At 35.5% G+C, this 24,230-nt stretch overlaps 1 protein-coding gene and 1 non-coding gene across 8 annotated transcripts in view; one reads left to right on the top strand and one right to left on the bottom strand.

Moving 5' to 3' along the window:
- The window catches only part of RNF212B (ring finger protein 212B), a 56,726-nt gene that overhangs the window by 21,570 nt on the left and 10,926 nt on the right, over nt 1-24,230 (bottom strand). For 4 of the 7 annotated variants that reach the window (XR_004320558.1, XM_032481709.1, XM_032481712.1 and 1 more), the window contains exons 1-10: nt 12,651-12,961; nt 10,739-10,791; nt 10,286-10,360; nt 3,466-3,584; nt 2,795-2,855; nt 2,044-2,072; nt 979-1,025; nt 727-769; nt 503-563; nt 71-119 (exon numbers count right to left, since the gene is read on the bottom strand). Coding sequence is in view for 6 of the 7 variants with exons in the window: in XM_032481709.1 (XP_032337600.1) it covers nt 71-119; nt 503-563; nt 727-769; nt 979-1,025; nt 2,044-2,072; nt 2,795-2,855; nt 3,466-3,584; nt 10,286-10,360; nt 10,739-10,791; nt 12,651-12,822 (709 nt within the window). In the remaining variant the exon portion in view is untranslated. Of the gene's footprint in view, nt 1-70; nt 120-502; nt 564-726; nt 770-978; nt 1,026-2,043; nt 2,073-2,794; nt 2,856-3,465; nt 3,585-10,285; nt 10,361-10,738; nt 10,792-12,650; nt 12,962-24,230 lie in introns of those variants that run through there. The other 3 variants (XM_032481710.1, XM_006175889.3, XM_032481711.1) reach the window with 2 other exon arrangements.
- On the top strand, nt 5,746-5,887 carry LOC116664608. Its single transcript, XR_004321127.1, has one exon. It is a non-coding gene; the product is annotated as a U4 spliceosomal RNA (small nuclear RNA).

The raw sequence follows: 24,230 nt of genomic DNA, 5'->3' as shown, positions 1-24,230 counted from the left end.
CAGAAAACCAGAAATCTGCTGGTGTCTATACAGAATGTTGGTTTCCAACATCTTTTTTTCCCCCTCTCACCAGTATAAGAGTCTCTGGGAGTGCTCCTTCCCTGCAGGCCTCTGGCTCCCTGATGGACAGATAATAAACATTAATAAATATATCCTGATTCTCTGGCTTCCTTATTTCTTGCTATGATTATACATTAAAGCATATGTTGTTCTTCCAGGGTGGGTATGTCAGTCCAAGAAGGAGCCACGCTTTACTCCTTCCAAAATGAACATGACAGACACTGTTAGTGCAGACCTTGAACCCTTGCACTATTTTCACCCCTTTTCATTCCATGTCAGCTTCTAACATCAGGTCTGCATAGCTAAAAGAAAAGAGTCCAGGAGTGGCATCAGATAATTCAAGCCAAAACCAATATAAGGTTAATATCCTTGCTTTAATCTTGGCTTACATCATTTAGCATTAGAAATCGCAATCTGGAAAGACAAGGTAAAGACTACTTACTTGTCCCAAGTTGCTAAAGCCAGCCACTCTATAAGGGATGGACTCCACTGAGGAGGAGCGACTGTATAAGGTGAAACAAAAAGGAAAAAACAAGCAAACCTAGTATTACACTTTTACATAGACATGAAGTCTCCCTAGCACCTATCTCAGCCACATCTAGGCATTTCTTTCATCTTCCAACTTTTGCCAACAGTTTTAATGTTGACATGTAGTTTTCTACTCACCTGACCACTTGGCTGCTATGCTGAGAACTGGGTCGTGGAGTAACTGAAAGGGAATAAAATGCAGAATGAAAAGTTGCCATGAATGTGCACCCTGCTTTGCCTAGCCTATCTGTCACAAGTGAGTTATCTGGGAGAATGGCCTCTTCATATCATACAAAAGGTTACGAAAATCACAATACACTCTCTGAGAGGAAACCATCTTCCATATGGGAAAAGGATATTTACTCATCTCACACAGATATTGGTCTCTACCTGACTGTGATGGAGAAGTAATGCCCACTGGTCGAGGTGTGGTCAACCTGCAAGGAAAAAAAAAAAAAAAAAAAAAGGCAGCTCTAATCTCTTTGAGCAGAAGTTAGTTCTACCTTAGAGGATCAACCAGACTATTGTTTACAGAAATAATAGCTTCCTCTCTGAGCGCAGATTGCTTACTACCATATATTACAGGTATTAGCCCAAAATATGGAGGCAAAGTTTCCATGAGACTTCTTGGCTCTCCAGCTCCCTAAGAGAAACCTCCATTTCTCTATTGCCCACAAAAGGAATTCTGAAATCCTTTCTTCCTAGTGCCTGACCAGGTACTCTCAACTTTACATATATCTATGCATCTGTCCATCCATTCATACATCTACCATTCCCTCACTCCCTCCATCCCCTCATCCATCTGTCCACAAATATTTATTGAGTGCTTATATGTCTTTGGTCTTGAGGTTACAAAGATAACTAGAATATAGTTCCTATTTTTGAAAGGTTCCCAGGCTAGCAGCAGAGATGAAAAGAAAAGAAAAGCAACATAAGTGCTATAATGAGTATATCAGAAGTACGGAAGTATGAAAGAACACTAGACTATAACTTCTGTGTGTCAGGGGCCATGTCTTTTTAATCCACCAATACAGAGCTGGTATTAAAAATATTTAACAATTGGTAGGGTGCAGACATGCACAATTAGAATCGGTGATATACACCCAGAACCTAACATAGTGCTTCATAAACAGAAGGTATATAATGGATATTTATTGAGTAAATGAATAACAGAACATCTAACTCTGCCTAATAAAGTCTTGACAGAGGAAATGACATGGGAGTTGAATTTTGAAGGATGAGTAGGATTTCATAAGGTGATGATCAAGGGTGAGCATTACATTGAAGATTTTACTTCAGCACTTTTCAGTGAGTAACTCTCTTGACTTCACCAAGTGAAAGATAAATTCATAAATCATTTCCTCCACCTCAGAGACCACACAGGAGTTACAGCTGAGAGTCAAGAAAGGACAGTAATTTTCCTAGAAGTCTAGTACAGAGCCTGATAAAACTGACCTGTTTCCTTGGTACCAACTTGGAGATTCCTGTAGGTAAAAAAAATTAAAAAAAAACAGGCATTAAGGAAGCTATAGCTCAAGGGTCCCAATCAATGGATCTTACTTGTCAGATAACTAAGCTGCAATGTCCTCTAGTTGCAGTTACCAAGATTCTCAATCTTAGGGGAAAAAAACAGCAGCAGCGTTTCCTTAGGAAAGTATTAGCCTTGGGGGAAGAAAACTTCAGCTCCTTGTCACAAAAACACATTGGGAATCCTGTAGACTGATATATGTGGGGAAATACAGACAGTCTACGGGGAGAGAAAGGAAAATGACAGGATTATAATGTGCTAGAACAGTTACAAGAATAAGATCAACAGGAACATTATATAAGCACAAAGAACAATCTTGGAAAAAGAGAAGTGTCTAGGAAATAGAGTTTGAGGGAGAGAAAGGGTCCTGAGGTGCGTTGGGATTCTTGAAGAGAAATTTTAAGTTATAACAGATATCTCTTCTATAAGAGAGCTTCCCAAGTGGTATGTCATGACTCACTGGTGTTTGGGAATGGATTACCAGTGTCCTAAACTTTGTTCTTTCATCCCTCCAAGGTCTTCTGTGGTCTTGTCCATTTACTACAGTGTGCTTGCTGTACAAATATTATAGTTACATGTGCCATGATATGAAAAAGGTTAGGAAACACTATACAGTCAGCTAGATAGATGGGCACAGTAGGAGAAAAGATAATAGTGAGGAAAATCTGTTTCATTCACCTTTAGGATGGCTAGAAATTTCTTCAGTTCTCCATTCTCTTTCCTTAAGACTGACAGCTCTCTAGGCAAAAGATGGAAACAATCAGCTCCATCAAGTCCGTGGGGTGAAAAAAAAAAAACCCGATCTTCATTATAATCAACATCTAAATTCTTCCAGAGAGATGCTTGCTATTATCCAAGGTGTTTCTGTCAGAGATCTAGTGATGCAGGGTTTTGGTGGTGAGAAGCAGGTGGACAAAACAAGCAGCCACTTGCTGTGATTTCAGAGGAGTTTACACAGAATTGCGTTTCCTCTACACGCACCCCTGGCCTGCTGATGTCTGAAAATTTCCATCACGGATTCCGGCTTTTAGCTTAAGATCTCCAAAATACACCCTCTTAGAGGTAACATTGTAAATGCTGTCTCCCATCATTATTACCATGAAAAGATGATGTCTGATTTTTCTGAAGAAGCAGTTTTTGAGGAAAGCTATAAAGTGGGGAGGGCACCTTGAGGGAAGAAGGAGAAAAATAAAATGGAGATCGAGGGACCCAAAATTCTGAACCTGATTTACCCAAGACAAACATAAACATGCATGGAGCAATTTTCAGGCTTTGCAACCATAAGGAAATAAGGGCTACAGCTTCTTTGAAAAGAAAAAAGCTCTCTGGTGATTTGATTTGTCACTTACTTGTCCTGGTTGGTCAATGTTTGCTGTGCCTCCTGCATGGCTGCTTCTAATTTTGTGATTCTATGCTTATAAAATGCGATAAGGAGGTCTGTTTGTTTCTTCTGGAAACTCCACACCTGCTAGGGAAAAACAGGCTTTTGACATACATCCCCATAGCTCCTTTCCCCTTACTTCTAGCAACAAATGGAAATCCATCAATTCATACTTTATTACTGACCATTTTTTCCTGGAGCCTCTGACTTAATTCATGATTCCCCAAAACTAGAGGGTTTGGCACTAGAGAAAGCCAAAGCTTTTCATTTCCAAGATAATGCCTTCCTAATATCTTAATGAGAATATTCTGACATGAAATGGTCCTTTAAAAATATAATCACTCATCTTAGGCCAAAAAAAAGTTTTCAAGCTTAGAATTGGTTTTGACCTTACTTGGTTACTATTAGTTTGGACTCAGCTTCAACATTCCTAGCCATTACAGAGCACTGATAACCAGTTTAGTTTCCCTAAGCTACTCACACAGAGACACCCGCAGGCTGTTAATGCTGCTATGGTAAAGGGTAAAGAGGCAGAGAAGGAGATTAGCGATTCCTGAATTTTATTTCTGGGCATGGGCAAATAATTTTATCTTTTGCTTTAACTTACTATTTGATATACTGATGAGCCTACCATGGGATTACTGAATCAGATCAAAAGTTAATATTTAGAAAGTGTTTTAGCTTTGTCAGGCTCTACTTTTGAATACACAGCAGTATTTATGTCTCACCTGTTTCCTCCCTACTCAGACTATAAACCTTTTGTCTAAGGTCCTTCCTAGATCTCAGTGTTTTTGTCATAAACTTTTTGTTCTCACCTAATTTGCAAGGTGCTTTTGCCACCTTACTAAAGAGTTGTATTTCAGAGTTTACATATAGTACCTAGCCTCTTTCTACTAAAAAGCAAACTAATTCTATACAGATAAGAATTTATTATAGTCTATTTTTTTAAGTTGTTGTTTTCAATCAAAGTAAAAAAATATTCATTTTAGAAAGTTTGAACAGTGCAGAAGCAGAAAAGACACTCAATCTTGGGAGTTACCTAAAATGGCAAAGGGTTGGGGAGCACTAAGTATTGCAGACAGATATAATATATAGCCAAGAGATAGTACCCCAAACATCCTAACCTACTCTTGGGATCAGTTTGTGGCAAAATTAAGTTAGTATCAGGCTTGGGCCAAGAAAACCCAAGTCTTGCCCTAGACGAATTACTTCTTCCTTACAGATCACCAAGGGTCACCCGTGCACAGGGAACAGACACCCTGTGGAACTCTAGGGAGTCAGAATGAACTGTTAGGGGGTCTTCTGCCTAGGCCTACACAGGCCTACTTCACCTACTGACCCAAAAAACCTCAAACCCAAATCTCAGATCTGACCATTCCAAGAGGAAGAAAGATCAATCCAGAAAAGAACTACCACCAAGAACTGTTAGAGGAGACAAACAAGTGATTTTGCCTGATGCCAGAGTATAAATGTTTAGCCTATTTCAAATACATCTATCAAAGAAGACTCTAAACCCTAACTCAGTTATGAATCTCAGTATTTTATACATCTCAGTTGTGAGCAAACTCATTATTCTGTCTCATTCAAATCCTTCAGCCTCATAAAAAGGCCGACTTCTTTTTTTTTCTAAAGGAGGACAAGTTTTGCTTACTTGTTCTTTTTTAAACTTGGGATTATTTTATTAATACAATAACATAGATCAGATAATAATAAAAATAGTTCTGTTGATAACACTGAACACTGAACAACACCATGTGTTAAATATTGCTTATTTTATTGGAACGATGTATGAAACCACCTACTTTGATATTCAGATTCCTTTCCTGTGACTTCACACTAGGACCAGTTAAGGGTATCATGGTCTTCATGCTCTGGATTCCCACTCTTTTAGAACTGATAACATGGAATATAATTTTTATTTACTGAAGAGAGTATTTTAAAACTTCAATTCTGAATTAGGCCCAGTTAATGGCAAGAGGCTGGAGAAAGTGAGGAAGAAACCACTGAAAGATATTGAGAGAGGCAGCCGTAACAGAAGCAAAGGGAGAGAGAGCTCAATGGTTTATTACGATAAAACATAAGATATTTTGGTCCAATGTGGGGTGTGCATTTTATTGCAGTATTTAAAAAGGGGAGTTTTGTTTACTTTTAAAATATGTACTTCGGAAATGAATATTAGCTTGACCACCTAGGGTTTTTTTGTACTAAAGAATGGCTTTCCTAATTTTTACTTTCAAATGTCAGGGGTAGCTTTGCACAGTGGCGGTATAGCAGCCAATGAGGTTTAACTGAGGTGCAATTATTCCTAATTGAAAAAAAAATTTTGTTTAATTAAAAAAATTTTAAGTTTAAAATTTTTTTTATTTAATGTTTTGAACACTTGTAAAGGAGTTGCTAAGTCTTAGAATTTTACTTTAAGTAGTATTTGTAAACTCACTATCCTCCTTTGACACTCAAAATCTCTTAGTTTGCCTTGTCTATCTTTTGTGAAACTGACTCCCTTATTCCATAATATCTGTCTTAGTATTTTGAATTATACCTCACAGTAATCATACAGTTAAGAAATGGAAATTTCTCTTTTCAAAGTACTCTAGCTAAACAAATGAGAGAGAAATTACAGAATTAAAGTATCAGCATCTTGTAACTCCTAATTAATCAATGGATCTATGTAAAGTTCACCAATGGCTACCATAAATGTGTACCATTGTGTACCAATGGCTACACAAAATGAGAGACAGAAAACCACTGCATACCTCTTGGTAGCACACAACACTGCTATAAAGGAGTCTTGCCTCACTGCCTGCCCTGAGCCCCGCAAATCAAATGATTCTGATTAAGCCTAAATAACTATTAACGTTGAGAAAATATAAACAACAGACAAGCATATTAAATGACTCTATGGGGATACGATGGACAAAATCCATGGTATGAACAACCCTACAGGACAAAAGACCGTGTTCTTCAACAATAGTGAAAAAAAAAGGAGAGGAAACTTTCAGTTTAAAAAAAAGTTTAACTTGAGACATACAGGTCAACTATATAGACCTTACTGAAACTCAATTCAAACAAAATTTTAAAATAATTATGAGACAAATGAGGAAATGTGAATGCTGACTGATTATTGAGTAATATTAGGGAATTATTATTGAGTATGACATGGTTATATTTAAGAAAAGAGTACCTGTCTGTAGAGATACACTCTGAAACATTTACAAGTTGAAATGATATAATATCTGGCTTTGGCTTCAAAATCATCTGGATGGGGTGGCAGGAGGTACAGACGAAGACTGGCCACGAGTTGAGAACTGGTCAAGCAGGGTGATGGATACATGGAGCTGGAAACTAACAGGAATAGTATGGGTTCTTGTCCTTTAGTAGCTCATCATCGTATAGTAGAAGAGACATTCAAACATGTGAACCAATAAGTAAAACACAAGATGATGTGCAGAACAGAAGAAGTATGTATAAAGTACGAAAATAATAATTAAGAGGTAACTATTCAGTCTTCAGAGTGTGGAAGTCAGGTATTCCAGGCATGGAGGTATGAAACTATACGGCATATAAAAGAACTGCAAAGAACTAAACCTACCCTATATATTAGCTAATAAACAACCTATATAAGAACTTATATTAGTACATAAGATTTAAAGTGGTAGTTGTGGATGAGACTGGAGAGGTTAGGAGGAAACAGATCTTAAGGGAACTATGTGTCACTCAAAGAGTCTGAAACAGGTGATGGGAAGCCAGCAAAGGGTTTTGAAAAGGCAGTTACATGTTCAGATTTATAACTGAAATAGTAATCATGGTGCTTAAAGAGATTTGAGCAAAAAAGAACTCTAAAAATGCTTCATTATCAAAAGCAATTGGAGGACTGTTAATAAGATGTCAGAGGTACCCACTCTGAATGAGAAAGTCACAGCAGCCCACCAGGTGGGGATTTAAATTTTGGGTTGCACAGTTTGTGGTCAATACAATTACTACCTCTCAGACTGGGGCTTAAGTTTCCTCAACCTGCACAGTAGTGATAAAGAGCTCAACTTTACTGTTTCAGAACTCTCAAATACTGAGAGATAAGCCTTTTCTTTCCAGGTAGAACAATCTTCCATTAAATAAAATCTTTCTTCAAAGACACCATTGACTATGTCAGTTGTTCAATTTTTAAATTCAAGTGACGGATGGAGAACTGGTCTGGTCTATTGATGAGATCAAGTTTTGACCTGATTTTATTCAAACAATTTATATGGTAGTAGTTATTTATGTACATGTTAGCAAAACATATGACTTCAAAGTCAGCCCACTACTGATGAGAGCCACTTACTATATTTGTAAATACAGTTTTATTGGAATACAGTCATGCCCATTTTTTACATAGTGCCCATGGCTGCTTCTGAGCTACAACAGTAGAACTGAGTAGCTGCAACAGAGACTGTATGGCATGCAAAGCCTAAAATATTTACTGACCCTTCAAGAAAAAGTGTGTCAATCCCAATACTAAATTTATGAAAGTCTCTGTATTGTCATTTGTGTCTTTTGCTCTGAATATGTCTTTCTTTGTGAATCTGTATCTTTCCCTCTTTTTCTCTTAATCTCTTCTACTTCCTACTCTATTTGATGCCTTATCTTGTCTGTTCTCCCTATATGTATCTACTTAATGGACATTTATGTTACTTCTTAATTTTAAAGGGGATGGGCCCAACAAAATGGGAGAAAATGTTTGCAAATCATGTATCTGTTGAGGGACTTGTACGTAGAATATATCAAGAACTCTCACAACTAATAATAAAAAGACAATCTGACTTAAAAATGAGCAAAGGATCTGAAAGGACATTAAAGATGACAAACTAATAGCCAATAAGCACATGAAAAGATGCTCAGCATCATTAATCATCAGAGAAATGCAAAGCAAAACCACCCCGAGATACCATTTCACACCACTAGGATGATTATCATAACAAAAGACAGATAAAACAAGTGCTGGTGAGGATACAGAGACATCAAAACCCTCATACACTGCAGGTAAAAATGTGAAATATGCAAGCACTTGGGAAAACAGTCTGGCAGTTCCAAAAGTTAAACACAGAGTTACCATTTGACCCAGTAATTCAATTTCTATGTATATATCCAAGAGAAATGAAAATATATGTCCCCACCAAAACTTATTCATAATAGCCAAAAGGTGGAAACAGCCTAAATGTCCCTCAACTGATGAATGGATACACGAAACATATATCCATCTATATAATGGAATATTATTTGGTCATAAAAAGGAATGAAGTACTGATGAAGTTCTAACACAGGCTACAACATAGATGAACCTTGAAAACATTGTGCTAAGTGAAAGCAGTGCGGGATTCAGACAATTAACAAACACATTATGTAATGTCAGAGATAAGATCTATAATGAAAAGTAAAGCAGAGTAAAGTAGAGTTGGGGCTGCTATTTGAAATATGAGTCAGTAAAGTTCTGAATGAAGAAGGAAAACGTGAGCAGAAGCCTGAATGAGACAATCTAGGTATTACTTGGATCAGTTATTCTTCACAGATTAGGAAAACACATTTTCAGACATTGCTGACTTTGTGAAACTGGCCCTTCACTAAAGTGATGATTAACTGACCCTTTCCATTTATTTTATCTTGATTATTTGACCATGTGTAATTGGTCCCATGCTTAGGCAGGTTAGGATTCAGACTATGTATAATTTCTCTACTGATCATTAACTAACCCTGGGTTTAGTTATTAACCAAAGGTCTGCTCTTTCTCTTGTTCATGTGACCTTGTTTACATTTCTCCTTGAGTCTCAGCTGGATTTTATCTCCCCATAATGTTAAATAGTATCTCAAATATGATGGCTCACCCAAGCAGCTAAAAGCACGATGCAGTGAAAGCCTTAATTTCCCTTCCTTTATCTCCAGAGTTAGGATTGAGGGGTGATACACCAAATAAAAATTAAATCTACTACCTTCAGCCAAACATGACAAATGATCACCTTCATGTTTAGTGAAGGAATACTCTCATAAGAACGAGAAGTAAGAGCAGAGAAGAAAATAGTATTAAAATCTCAAGAAATATGCCAAGATGGGAATCCCACGAGGCTATGAAATGATCTTGGGGGAGAAATGGAGAGTGGAAGGGAAAAACTGAAGTTGTTACAATTTGGGAACTCCCTCAAAAGGTTGTGCTGCCTCCTCTCCACTTCCTTCCACATTCCTATTGCTCCTGACCAAGTCAATGGTATGACAACATATCATGCATCAGGAAAAGAAAAATATCTTCTAAAATTCAGGCAATCAACTATAAACACTAAATGAAGAATTAAATATACATACATTATAAGAAAGGTTATTGAAAAATGAGAATGGGGAATGAGAAATCCCTTCTTGAACTTAGGTTTATAAGCAAAACTTTGAAAGCTGACACCAAATCCATTGTTTGCAGGGTCAGGCCTATATAATCAAAGCAACTTTTAGAAGATTCATTAATCTGCACAGAAAGATGATAAAGGTCCCTAGAACCTTCTTATTCTCAAAAATTACTTAATAGAACTAAGAAGCCCAAGGCAAGATGTCAGGTACATAGTGGCTTTTACAGCCTCTCACAGATTCTGGGTCAGTAAAAAGCGAACTGTTGAGATTTATATCATCAGGGAAAAAAGCAAACACGGCAGCCAATTTCCCCCCATTGTGTACAAATGTACAAATGCAGTTTAAAGAGAACCTTTGGGGAAGAAATAAGATGTAATTAGAATCTGCCTGGAAAATCAGATTTTCTTCACTTTTATTTCTCATACCTGAGAGATGTGACTGAAATACTGCAAAGCTGTCTCCACAGGGCTTTTGAAGTACATCTTCTCCTGAGGTTTTAGCTATGAAGAGAGTAAGACACATCCTCAATGGAATGAAATAAAATACTGGCAAATACAGTTAATGATGCATCACCCTTTCTAAAACCCCTGGTATTATTTCACTGTGCTGAGTAAGAGAGCAACCACCACCCCACTGTCCCTAGAAGATGGGGACTACATATCCTAATTACTTACCTCACACTTCTGTGACAGTAGCCACATATAATTCTCTCTGTTATTTACTTTTTTTTTTAAACTATTGCTATCTACAAGTTTTGTTTGTTTCTTTTTTCTTCATTTTTAAAAAAAATTTCAGTTCTTACTCACTGTATTCTTTGTATATTTCCTTCAGGCCAGGAATGGGATAAGATGGTTTATGGCAGGGGAGGAAAAACTTACATTATCAGAAAGAGCCAGATATTTGCAGGCAGTTTCACAAACAGCACATTTTTCTAGAGGGGGAAAGGGAAAAAAAAAGTTTGGTTCTCATGGGCATGAGGTAAGACTTTCCTGAAGTACGTGGTAACAGTCAAATAGGATAGCTAAATAAGAAAAGAGGATTCTTACCAAATTCAGAATGTCATTGTGCTATCAAAGGACATCAACTTAAGCTCCATTCTCTAAATCAGCAGTTCCAAACTTGTATGTCAATGAGAAGTAACGCTTTCACCCTGTATCTCTACCATCTCCCTTTTTATAAATTCCCAATTATCTTCTGCAGGTGAGGGACAGTAATCTCCCAGCAGCAGTGCTGGAGTACACTTACAAGAGTCTGGGAAGAGTACAAGAGTACCAGCGATCTCAACTATAAGTTACTATTTTTATTCCCTCTACCTACAGTAAGCACACATTAGGCACCATAAGAAACTCTCCAATTATTCCTGCCCTGTTCTCACTTTGCTAATATTCCTGGATATTGTTTTGAAGTTCTCCTATTTTCATTCTCTAATTAACCCAATTTGAAAGGTGTGAGAAGTAAAACTCCCAATCTTCCCTTTAAGTTGAAATTTTAATAGTGGTGCTGGTTATTGATTAAGATAAATGCCATGTCAGGAGAAAACACATGACATATGCTTCACCTTGAGACAAACTGCTCCAAAGTGAGCTGCTGTTACCATGGTAAATAACTTTGTTGCATTAGCAGGTAACTTAAAAGGGTCATGAGATTGACATAGAGAAAAAGCTCCTCCAGAGGCTACCTAACCGGACTCTTCTTTCCTTGGGGATAAAGTTTTTCCCAGTCTTCCTTTCATATATTATTGCCAGAGTGAGCCAGCAAGTGCAAATCATTCTTCTAGTTAAGAAAAACTCAAAACAAAGAAACTTCCACAGCTCTCCACCACCTGCAGGATAAAGTTCAGGTTCTTTGGCTTGGTATATAGAGCTTTCCATCACCTGGCTACTGCCTACCTCTCTAGCCTCATCTCTCCCCATTTCTTACCTTATTCTTTTATGCTCTACCAATCCCAAACATGTATACTCCTCTGTACTAAGTTTTATGATGTAGTATGCCTTTATATGTGCTGGTCTTTTAAACGAGAGTGATCATCCCTGCCTCATTCACTTGGCGGATTCCAGTTTATTATTTAAAACTCTACTGAGGCAACACCTCTTCTATGAAGTCCTCCGTGATCAAAGTACCCTAAGTCCCTCTCTGGACCCCCAGAATACATACATACAGAATACAATACATACCTTGTAAGTATTTTAGCATTTTTTAAAAAAACACACCTTAAATAAAAATCTCACTTCTAAGACTTAATAGCTTCAAGAACTTGGTCAAGTTACTTATCCTATTTGAACTAGTTCTTCATTTGTAAAGTAGGTCTACTAATAATTACCTCCTGGGATTGCAGTGAGGATACATAAAATTGGTATATGTGAAAATACTTTTTAAGCTGCAAAAGTATCACCACCACAATCATCATCATCAACATTTCTAATTAAATTGATATCACAGACTACACCACTTCTCATTAGAAATGGCTCTTATTATCAACCACTTTCCCAATTTCTATTCATTATTTTTATTTTTTTCTCTTTTCTCTAATCAGTCTGATAACTTTCCCTGCCACAGGCTTCAAAACACTGACAAGTGCCTCCTGATGCTCACAATATAGATTTCCACTTGCTAAATGATTCTTTGTTAATGGATTCCGACAATTTTCAGAATCAACAGTTTCCTAATATATCCACGTCACCTTTGGCCTACTAAGTGATTTTTATTCCAAGTTACACAGAGAAATGACTAACCATTATTTCTAGGTTAAAAACATTTTTGCCTGAATCTGAAAATAGTTAAGTCACTCACCCAGAGTCACACACTTTTTACAGAAAATATGGCCACAGCTGGTGACAAAGAAATGGGCCCCATCTTTTCGGAAACACTTGTTGCAGTGAAACCAATCCATTCTGTAGCAGAGAAAGACAATAACCAGGGACATAACATAATTATAGCTGTTCCAAAATCTACTTAACAACATTTGCTTAGCTTCTGCTAACTTATTGGGATGTGAGCATATGATTGTGGGTATTCCAATTGGATGTAAGGAAATACATAAACCTCTGAAGTTAAAAAAGCAAATTGCAGACTATGCTATACCATTTTTTTTCATTATAATAGCCATCTTTATTTGTAAAAATCCAGATATAAAATGTATTCTTTCAGTCTTTCTGAGTTTTCCTTTTTACAAAAACAAAAAGCCACATGAAAACCTTCCTCTCTGTCATTCCAACAGACCATGTTTCTCAGGCAGCCCTCCCCCGATACTGTTTTTGAAAAAGAAAAAATATACATATTTTTAAAAGTAACAGGACAACTATTATTTTTTTCAAATGGTGAGATTGTGTGTATTTGTGTGTGTGTGTATTGCCTTTACACTTTGTTTTCCAAGTTTTCTGGATTAATTCATGCACTAATTTGTAACTAGAAAAAAAATAAAAAAAAAGAAAAACATTTCTTTCTTTCCTAATAGTTTCCTGTGGTTTGGTAAGATGGAGCAAGGAGGCAGTGGACCAAATATAGAAGATGACATATTAGCCATTTGGGACACATTTTATCTAAGGGAAACATGGTTTTTGAATGATAATGTCTCAACCTGTTCACTTTTCCTTCTATTCTACAGAAACTCGGAAAAATACATCTAGAAGGGACCTTAAGAATCATCTAACGCTTTGCCCAATCCCATCATTTTTCAAAAGATATACCTGATGCTCACTGAAATTCAACGAAAAATTCAAAGTTCCGTCTTTAGGTAGTGGCAGCTTAAGGATTAGAACCCAAGTGTCCTCATTCCCTGTGTCTGGTTCTTGCTACTACATTACGTCTTTGTGTTAGACATGGCAACCGTACATCCTATATTTTATACCAGTACTGGTTCCATATAATATGTTAAAAACATAACTATGTAAATGTGACTTGGTAAGATTCTTAAATGAAGAAATTGACATATCAAAAATACATAGCAGGAGGTGGGTAATAGCTCAGTGGTAGAGCACATGCTTAGCCTGGGTTCAATCTCCACTACCTCCATAAAAACAAACAAACAAACAAAACAGAGCTGATACATACTGAACTGTAACTAGTTCATACGTTTAATTAATTCATGTTTAATTTCAAGAATATGCTATAAGAAGGCAATATTCACTAGTTTAACTTTGTTTAAAATTGGGGGAAAATCAAAACAAAGTAATTTCTTTTCACCCCTGAAATCTTTTCTTTAAAAAAGTTTTTAAGTGGTTTATGAAGACATTTGCTCAAAGAATGTTGCCTAGCTTGTGCCATACTTTAACACTGTCATCACATAAGGCCAAGGTTCGCGATAAAAACTTAAATAAACGTTTCAATGAGAAGACATTACACCGTCAGTGGCATGAGCTTCAGATTTCTGTTTGTCGCTCAGTTACACTAACTTCTACCAGAAAGTCTAAAGAACTACTGAAAATGTCCCAGTATATATGCCCTGGTTTGTTTAGGAGCAAGAACAATTTTAATCAAATGGGTTGACCACGAATGAACCTCTTAGGAGCGGTTAACAGAGTCTGTGAGGGCAAGATCGCCCGGTTTCTAAGGGTGATGGGGATTTAGCAGTCCCAAATTTACCACTAGCTCTTATTTAAATCCATCCTACCCGTTTGGCCGTCTTGATCCCAGAAAGCCTCGGATCTCACCGAAATCAACCAGTTCTCTTCAAGAGGTGGAAATGGCGGGAAAATACACAGCGAGCCTGCCACCAGGGAGCGGCAAGAGGCTGGGCGTGGTCCCTGACGGCTCGCGAGAGGAGTGGGCGGGGCCTGGGAGTGGGCAGGGTTGGAAGTGCGGCGGGGGCGAGGCGGGGGGCGGGGGCGAGGCGGGGGGCGGGGGCGAGGCGGGGGGCGGGGGCGAGGCGGGGGGCGGGGGCGAGGCGGGGGGCGGGGCGAGGCGGGGGGCGGGGGCGAGGCGGGGGGGCGGGGGCGGGGCGGGGCCGAGCGGGGCGAGGCGGGGCGGGCGAGGGAAGGTTACCTTTTCCTAATAGTCCAGTAAAATCTACCTCATTTAAGACTGGAAACAGGTAAGAAATATGCTCTAAGCCCATACATGTTACTGTGGAAACAAGGTGAAAACCTAAAGTGTTCTTGTAGACAATAACACAGTAGAAAAAATGTGGTCACAGAGCGGATGAAAACTTGAACATAATATTTCTAAGGAAATAAAGAAAATAATAGATGCTTTGAAAGAACAGCATAAATGAAAAATAGAAAAGCTAAAAAGTGATATGGATAGAGAACAGTCACATATTAAATGAGAACTAACCAGTCGCAGGAAAACAATTTTTAACTTTTTTCAGAAATTGAAAAAATGAGGGGGAAAAAAGCACATTTAAGGGCTGAAATGAGAATCGTTTTTCCAAAAAGAAAGAAAAATAAAGTAGTTTTCAAGAGAAAGTGATAGATATAGAAAACAAGCAAAAGAGATTTTACACACACACACACATTTATTCTCGTAAGGAAAACCAGAGCAATGTATCAGAAAAAATACTTGAAAAAAAATTTTGAGAAAATTTTCCTGAAATAAGACTTAGTCTACATATTGAAAAGGCATACAGTGTATAGGACAAAACTGACCCAAACAGTCAAAACCAAAAACATATTCAAGTAAAACGATTAGTCTTTAAAGATAAGGAAAAACCCCCTTGAGTATCCAGACAAAAAGTACTAGTCAGTCACTTACAAGGAGAAGAAAATTAGACTGGCATCAGATTTCTCTACAGCAGTTTTTATGCTGGAAACAATGAAACTGCATTTTAAGATTTTCAAAAAGAAAATATGATTCAAGAATTTTATATCCCTTTATCCTGTGTTCAGGTGCAAAGGCTGTTGACAAAAAAAGTGACTGTGAACTTTTCCTGAGGAAACCACTAAGTAACAGTTCTCAAATTCCTTGATATCAGAACTCCTTTACCTTTTAAAAAATATTGAAGACCCCCTCCCTACAGAGCTTTGATTTATGTGGATTGTACCTATCAATATTTGCCACGTGCAATTAAAACTGAGAAATTTTAAAATATTTATTTATTATTTCATTTGAAAATAATAATAAACCCATTAAATATTAACATAACCTATGAAAAATAAAAATATTTTCCTAAACGAATACAATTTAGTGAGAAGAGTGGCACTGTTTATGTTTTACAGTTTTATAATCTCTTACTATCTGAGCTAACAGAAAGCAGCTGGGGTTCACACATCTGCTTCTGCAATTACACTGTTACAGTATACCGTTTCGCTTGCAGTGTGTGTGAAGATCTGGATTCACCCAAATATGTAGTTGGAAAAGGGAGTAGTATTTTATTAGCTTATTTAGACACTTGTGAACATTTTTCTCTGGTACTACACTAAAATTCAAGAAATGGGAGTTTGTTAAAAGCCAGCTGCAGTGTGAGATCTGACATAATTTCGATAAGTGTATAATATTTTACAGTTAGATCAAACTGGTCATTTGAAAAATATTGGTTCACTGAGTGAAACACATTGACACATTTCATTATACATTATTAAATATTGATGTACTTCATTATAGAATATTTAAAAATCACTTTTGTTAATATCACTATCTCATCAGAAGAGTCTTTGAGTATTGGGAACTTCTCAGGCTCACAGTTGCAGATACAAGCTTCCCCAAATTCTAATTTTCATCTGAAAGCTTGAATTTTTTATCATTGGCAACAATACTGTTACTTCTTTCCCCTGAAGTGACAAGCTCATTTTGTTTATTTTTGAGAAAGTTTCTGCCAAATACCCAAAAGTGAATAACAAAAGTTTGTTAGTTGTTCTTTCAAGTAAAAATGGTGTTCCATAAAAAAGTGATTAGTTCAGTCCACAACTGAAACCATTGCATAAATGGTTTTCCTAAATATAATCTTAATTCTACTTAAATATTCTGGGTCATAGAAAAAGGAGGAAATTTTCAAAAAATTTTTATGAAATGAACTTAGAAAAAAATGATAACGATTGCACACATACAAGAAAACTACAGAACAATCTCACTTCTGAATATTGATGCAAAAATCTTAAATAAGATGCTAGCAAATAAAATCCAAAAACATACTTTAAAAAGTATACATTATGACCAAGTGATGTTCATTACAAAGGGGTTAATATTAGGAAGTCTATCAATGTAATATATTATAGTAATATTTCTAAGAGGAAATATCATATGTTCATCTCAACAGTTGCCAATAAAGCATTTGTCCTAATTTACATTACTCTGATTTAAAATCTCAATGAGGTAGGAATCAGTGGATACTTAATGTGATTAAAAGGCATGTACGTGTGTGTGTATGCAAAAGAGACAGCATGTTTTTTAAATGAAGAAACATTAGAGACATCCTTGCTAGTCAGGAATGAGACAAGAATACCACTACCATGTAACATGATATTAGAACATTAATTTAAAAGGATAAGAAAAAGTGGGGGGGAGATATGGCTCAGTGGTAGAATGCATGGTTAGCATGCATGAGGTCCTGGGTTCAATCCCCAGTACCTTGATTTAAAAAAAATTTTTTTAATTTAAAAAAGGAAATAAAAAATAAAAGGATAAGATATAAATGACTCTTTTAGCAGATTATATCATTGTATATCTGAAAAATCCAAGAGAATCAAGAGAAAAACTATTCTATTGTAAATAATTTTAAAATTTAGTAAAGTAACAAGTTTTAAAATTAACAAAAAGAAATACAGTAAACTTTCCATATTCAAATAGTAACCAGCTAGAAAATGCAATAGGGGAGAAGACTATTTAAAATAGAATCAAAGAGGATAAAATATTTAGGCCATAACTTATCGAAATATATATGAAGAAAACTTTAAAGCATTATTGAAAGAGACAAAAGTCAACATAAATAAAAAAGCAAGTCAACATCATGATGCTGGATAGAAAGAGTCAACATCATAATGATGTCAGTTTGCCCTAAGTTAATTTATAAATTTAACATGATAAAAAAATAGCTTGCTTTCTAGAGTTAAACAAATTGATTATAAAGTTCATATGGAAAATAACTAAACCAACAAGAATATTCAGGAAAACCCTGAACATCATCCAGGGTCATGTGGGTGGGAAGCTAGCCACACTCAACATTAAAACATATTGTAAATTCTCTATAAGTTAAAAATGTGCTATTGGTGCATGGATAAACATACAGACTAGTAAAATAGACTAGAAAGTCCAGAAATAGAACCATATAGATTTGGAATTTTTAATTTGTGATAAAGGTAAGGAACTCAGTGGGGGCGGGGTGGGATTGAGGGTTTTTGTGTTTTTCTAATTGAAGTATAGTCGGTTTACAATGTGTTAATTTCTAGTGTACAGCATATTCAGTTATATATATATTTCTTTTCATATTCCTTTTTATTATAGGCTATTACAAGGTATTGAATATAGTTCCCTGTGTACAGTAGGACCTTGTTGTTTATTTATTTCATATATAGCAGTTAGTATCTGCGAATCCCAAACTCCCAATTTATAGGGCAGGAGACCTATCTATTTTACACATAGTAGTTAGTATTTGCAGATTGAGTTTTTAATAAAGAGTTGAGACAACTAGATAGCCATTCGGAAAAATATAAAATTGGGTCTGTATCTTATACTGTTCACCAAGATAAATTTCAAATGGATTAGAAATCTAAGTATAAAAATGAAATATTCAAGTACTGGAAGAAAACATGGGTGAATACTATATAACTTAAGAGTAGAGGAAATCTTCCTAGTATCCAAAAATCTAAAAGCAATAAAAGAAAAGATTAATAAATTTGACTACATAAAAATATAAGATTTCCTCTTGGATGGGAAAATTTCTCTCTCGCTCTCTGTCTCTCTGTCTCTCACACACACAGAAAACCCACTATAGATGCAGTAAGAAACTAAGTGACAAACTGAGAAATAACATCATCAACTTGTATCACAAAGATCACAAAAGCTTTAATATACAAAGAACTTCTAAAAAGAGAAAGCCAATGACAATAGAAATTTCAGCAGAAGATATAAACAATTCACAGAAAAAAATTTTAATGGCCTTGAACATATTAAAGGATATTCAACCTCACTTGTAGTGGGATAAGCAAATAGAAACTCCATCAAAATACCACTTTCCATCTATCAGACTGGCAGAAATCCAAGTATTTTATAACATACTCTTTTGTCAAGGTTAGAGGGAAACATACACCCATATATTGCTGGTGAGAATGCTCAACAGTGCAAACACTCTAGTGAACGTGGCACTATCTAGGAAAATTACAGTTGTATTTATTTTTAATTCAGCAGTCCTACTTCCAGGAATCTGTCCCAAAGATGCATTGGCAAAAATATGAAATCACTTATGAACAAGGTTATTTTTTGCAAGTAGTGTTTATAACAGCAAAAGATTGATAACAACCTAAATGCTTTTTAGTGACAAATCACAGTTGAATATTATGCAGATATAAAGAGAAATGAGAAAGATCTTTATACACTGATATGAAGCAATTTCCAGAATTTACTGTTAAGTGAAAATAAAAGATGTAGAAGTTTACATAATATGTAATTTTGTTTTAGAGAGGGGAGATATAAATGTATATCAAAAAGAAACACTAGAAAATAAAACACAAATTACTGGAAAAAAGATTACCTATAGAGATGGGAAGAGAACATTGTAGAAGTGACAGTATGAAAGGAAGATTTTCCTGAATTTAACTTGCTATATAATTTTGTCTTTGGAAATATAATTGTTTTACATATCAAGAAATAGAATTAAAAAGCCATTCCTTGGGGGAAAGGATATAGCTCAGTGGTAGCATGCATGCTTAGTGTGCACGAGGTCTTGGGTTCAATCTCCAGTGCCTCCAATAAAAAATAAAATAAAATAAAAAAGATTCCTAAAAAGTGAGGACTGAAACCAATGAATTTAACTGTAATCAGACTGGTAACTTTTTAAACAAGTTTACTGAGATAGAATTGACATACAGTCAACTGTATATATTTAAAATGTACAATCTGATAAGTTTTGACATTTGTATACACCGTTGAAACAATCACTACAATAAAGATAGTGAATATATTCATCATCCCCAAAAGTTTCTTCATGCTCCTTTGTAAACCGTCCCTCCCAACCCTCCCCACACTTCTCTACCTGGGTAACACAGGTACTTCTAGCACTACGGATTAATCTGCATTTTCTAGAGGCTTATATAGAAGAATTGTATGCACTCTTTTTTGTCTGACTTCTTTCCTTCAGCATAATGATTTCAAGATCCATCCATATTGTTGCTTAATTCACTAATTCTTTCATTTTTGTTGCTGAGTAGTATTTTATCATATGGATAAGACACAATTCGTTTAGCCAGTCGTCTGTTGATAGACATTTAAGTTGTTTTCAGTTTGGAGATATAAAAAATAAAGTTGCTATAAATGTTCATGTATAAGTCTTTGTTTGGACATATACCTTCTTTTCTGTTGGGTAAATACCTAGAAGCTGACTGGCTAGATCATATAGTAGGTATGACAGGTATATGTTTAACTTTTGAAGAAACTGCCAAACTCTTCCAAAGTGATTTTATCATTTTCCATTCCCACAAGCAATGTATGAGAGTTCCAGGTTCTCCACATTATTGCGAGAACTTAGAATGTTCAGTCTTTTTATTTTTATTAATTCTAAAGATGTGTAGTAGTATCTCATTGTGGTTTAATTTTGTTTTCCTAATGACTAATAATGTTGAGTGTACTTTCATTTTTGTGTAGTATCGGTAAAATTTTTTTGCCCTTTTTTAGCTGGGGCTTTTTTTGTATTATTCAACTTTGAGAGTTTTACATATATTGTGAAGAAACTTCTCTATCAAGTATATGCCCAGTCTGTGGCTTGTCTTTTTCAGTCCTTTAATAGTGGGTTTTGGAGAGCAGAAAGTTTTTACTTTATTTATATATATATATATATATATTTTTTTTTTTACTGAACTATAGTTGATGTACAGTATTATATGTTACAGATGTACAACATAATGATTCAAAATTTTAAAGGTAACTTCATTTAGTTATTATAAAATATTGGCTATCTTCCCTGTATTGTACATATCATTGTAGTTTATGTTATACATAATAGTTTGTACCTCTTAATCCTCTATCCCTACATTTCCCATCCCCCCTTAAGTTTTTACTTTTTATGAAGTTTAATTTATCAATTTGTCCTTTAATAGAGCATGTTTTGGTGCCATATCTAAGACGTCTTTGCCTAACTTAAGGACAAAAGGATTTCCTTTCATATTTTCTTCTAAAATTCTTGAAATTTACACTTACAGTCTTGTATTTACTTTTAAGAATGATCCATTTTGAGTTAATTTTTCTATATGGTTTGAGATATGCATTAAAGTCCTTGTGTGCGTATGTCTTGTTTTGGTTTTGTTTTTGTTTTCTACATAAAGACATCCAATAGTTCCAGCACCATTTGTTGAAAAGATTGGCTTTTCTCAACTAAATAGCCTTTGTCAAAAATCAGCTGTCTTTAAGAAAACAATTCCATTTGCAATAGCATTAAAAAGAATAAAATACTTAGAAATAAATCTAACCATGGAGATGCAAGACTTGTACATGGAAAACTACTTAACAGTGTTGACAAATTTACCCAAAGTGATATACAGATTCTAATCCCTATCAAAACCCCAGTGGTGTTTTTTACAGAAATTGAAAAACCCATCCTAAAATTCATATGGAATTTCAAGGGAGCCAGAATAGCCAAAACAACTTTGAAAAGAAGAATAAAGTTGGAGGACTCACATTTCTCCATTTTGAAACTAACCACACAAAACTACCATTGCCACACAAAACTACTACTTATGCCAGACAGTGTGGTGCTGGCATAAGTATAGACATACAGAGCATTGGAGTAGAACTGAGAATCCAGAAATAAACTCTCACGTCTATGGTCAGTTGATTTTCAACCAGGATGCCAAGGCTGTTCAATGGGGGAAAGAACAGTCTGTTCAACAAATAGTGCAAGAAAAACTGAATATCCACATGAAAAAGAATAAAGTTGGAAATTTACCTTACACTATGTACAAAAATTAACTAAAAAAGGAACTAAATGTAAAAGCAAAAACTATAAAATTCCTGGAAGAAAATATAGGGACCAATCTTAATAACTTTGAATTTGGCAGTGGTTTCTAAATATGAAGAAAGTACAGACAATAAAAGAAAAAATGGATAAAAGGGCTTCATTGATATTAAAACTTTTTGTGCATCCAAGGACACTACCAAAAGAGTAAAAAGGCAACCCACAGAATGGGAGAATATAATTGCAAATCATATATCTGATATATACAAGGAACTCCTACAACTCAACAACAGAGAGACAAACAACTCAGTTAAAAAATAGGCAAAGAACTTGAATAGACATTTGTACAAAGAAGACAGATGGCCAACAGACACACAGAAATATGCTCAATATCATTTCTCAATAAGGAAATGAAAATCAAAACCACAATGAGTTACCACTTCACACTTATAAAGATGGATATAATTTTTTTAAGAAGACAATAATGTTGGGGAAGATGCAGAGAAATTGGAACCCTTGTACATTGTTAGTGGGAATGTACAATTATGCCTTTGTTGTGGAAAATTTTGTGGTTCTTCAGAAAGTTAAACATAGAAGTACCCTACCATATGACCTAGCAATTCCACTCCTATATACCCAAAAGAATTGAAAACAAGGATTTAAATACTCATACATTAATGTTCACAATATTGATGGAGCATTATTCATAATAAGCAAAAGATGGAAACAATCCAAGTGTTCATCAACAGATGAATGGATAAACAATGTGGCATACACATACAATGGAATATTATTCAGCCATAAAAAGGAGTGAAGTTCTGATACACGGGACACCACGAATGAACCTTGGAAACATTATTATAAATGAAGTAAGCCAGACACAAAAGAACAAATATTATGTGATTCCATTTACATGAAATATATAGAATAGTCAAATTCACAGAGACAGAAAATAGATGAGAGGTTAACAGAGACTAGGAGAGAGTATAGGAGTTGTTGATTAATGGGTACAGAATTTCTGTTAGAGGTGATGAAAAATTATGGAACTAAAGGTGATGGTTGCACAACACTGTGATGCCACCATGTAGAAATGACTACCACTTGGTTAAGGCAGTGTTTTCCAGGTTTCTCCACTTTAAAGTTCATGTTTTCCCCTTTCTGTATTCTTTGGAAGCAAGACAAGTCTAGCCTACCCTCAAAGAGAGCAAGAAGTGGTTAAGCACCACCTCTTGTAAAGAAGAGTATCTCCATACTTTACTTGTAATTCTTATTTCTACTCCACCATTTAGTTATGTGTTCAGTCATTTATTTATATCAGTATGGACTCAAGTACATTTATTTTATACTTTGGATTATAATCTAATGTTACATTATTTGTTACTCAAATTATTCCATTTGGCCATTGGGGAGCTCTTTCAGGTTGACTCCTACATCTCTTCAAAATTTTAAACACTTCCTTCCATTTTTGGTACCAGATGCTCCAGACTTATTTTGTATTCTCTTTGCCCCAGCTCTAAAATTAGACATTTCTCTGAGGATCCTTGGTTGCCTTTATTGGAGAATGGTATTTTGAAACCACAATTTGGGCATAGGTACCCTCATTGCTATGGGAATGTCATTGCTTCCAGGCCCTCTCAGTGGACAGAACTAGGTAACATGTTATGTATACTAACTCATGGATACACTTATCTATCAGTGTTTCTGTCTCTTTATCTGTACGTATATTAAGCTAAACATGAGTTCATATTGATGTCTACGACTCTAATCCAGTACCACATCGTTCATTCCAGCCTTCCCTTCTTGCTTTCTCCCCCTCTTCTCTTTCTGACAGTGGAGAACTCTGGCTTCCAACACCCATTATACATTTACTTATTTGATCAACCCCAGTATACATGTAAAGAAGGTCTTTAAGAACTCCGATATCAAAGAATTATCATTGTTAGTTTTGATATTGACCTTGTAGTGAGAAAATGTCCATATTTTAAAGAGATGCTTACTGAGATATGTAGGATGGAATGATGACTGGGATTTTCTTTAAAATTCAGCGAAGAAGACAAAAGAAATGGAGAAAAGGACAGATAAAGCAAAGATTTTGATTCTGATCATTGTAGAATGTGGATAGTGATTCTGCGATATGAGAATTTATAGTACTCCTCTCTCTACTTTTGAGTAGACTATGCAAAATGTTTTATTAGTTTTCAATTATGTTTATTTTTGATGGGAAAATTATTTACTTAGTGAAAATTCAAAAGTTATCAAAAGACACGCAATGAAAAATTAGTCTTTCTTTTTTCCATTCCCAGCCAAATTCTCATTTCTAAAGGTCATTAAAAGTG

The sequence above is a fragment of the Camelus ferus genome, chromosome 6 (assembly GCF_009834535.1).
Source record: "Camelus ferus isolate YT-003-E chromosome 6, BCGSAC_Cfer_1.0, whole genome shotgun sequence".
Classification (NCBI taxonomy): Eukaryota; Metazoa; Chordata; class Mammalia; order Artiodactyla; family Camelidae; genus Camelus; species Camelus ferus.
Note: the sequence above shows the minus strand (reverse complement) of the source record. Positions and strands in the feature narration are given on the sequence as shown.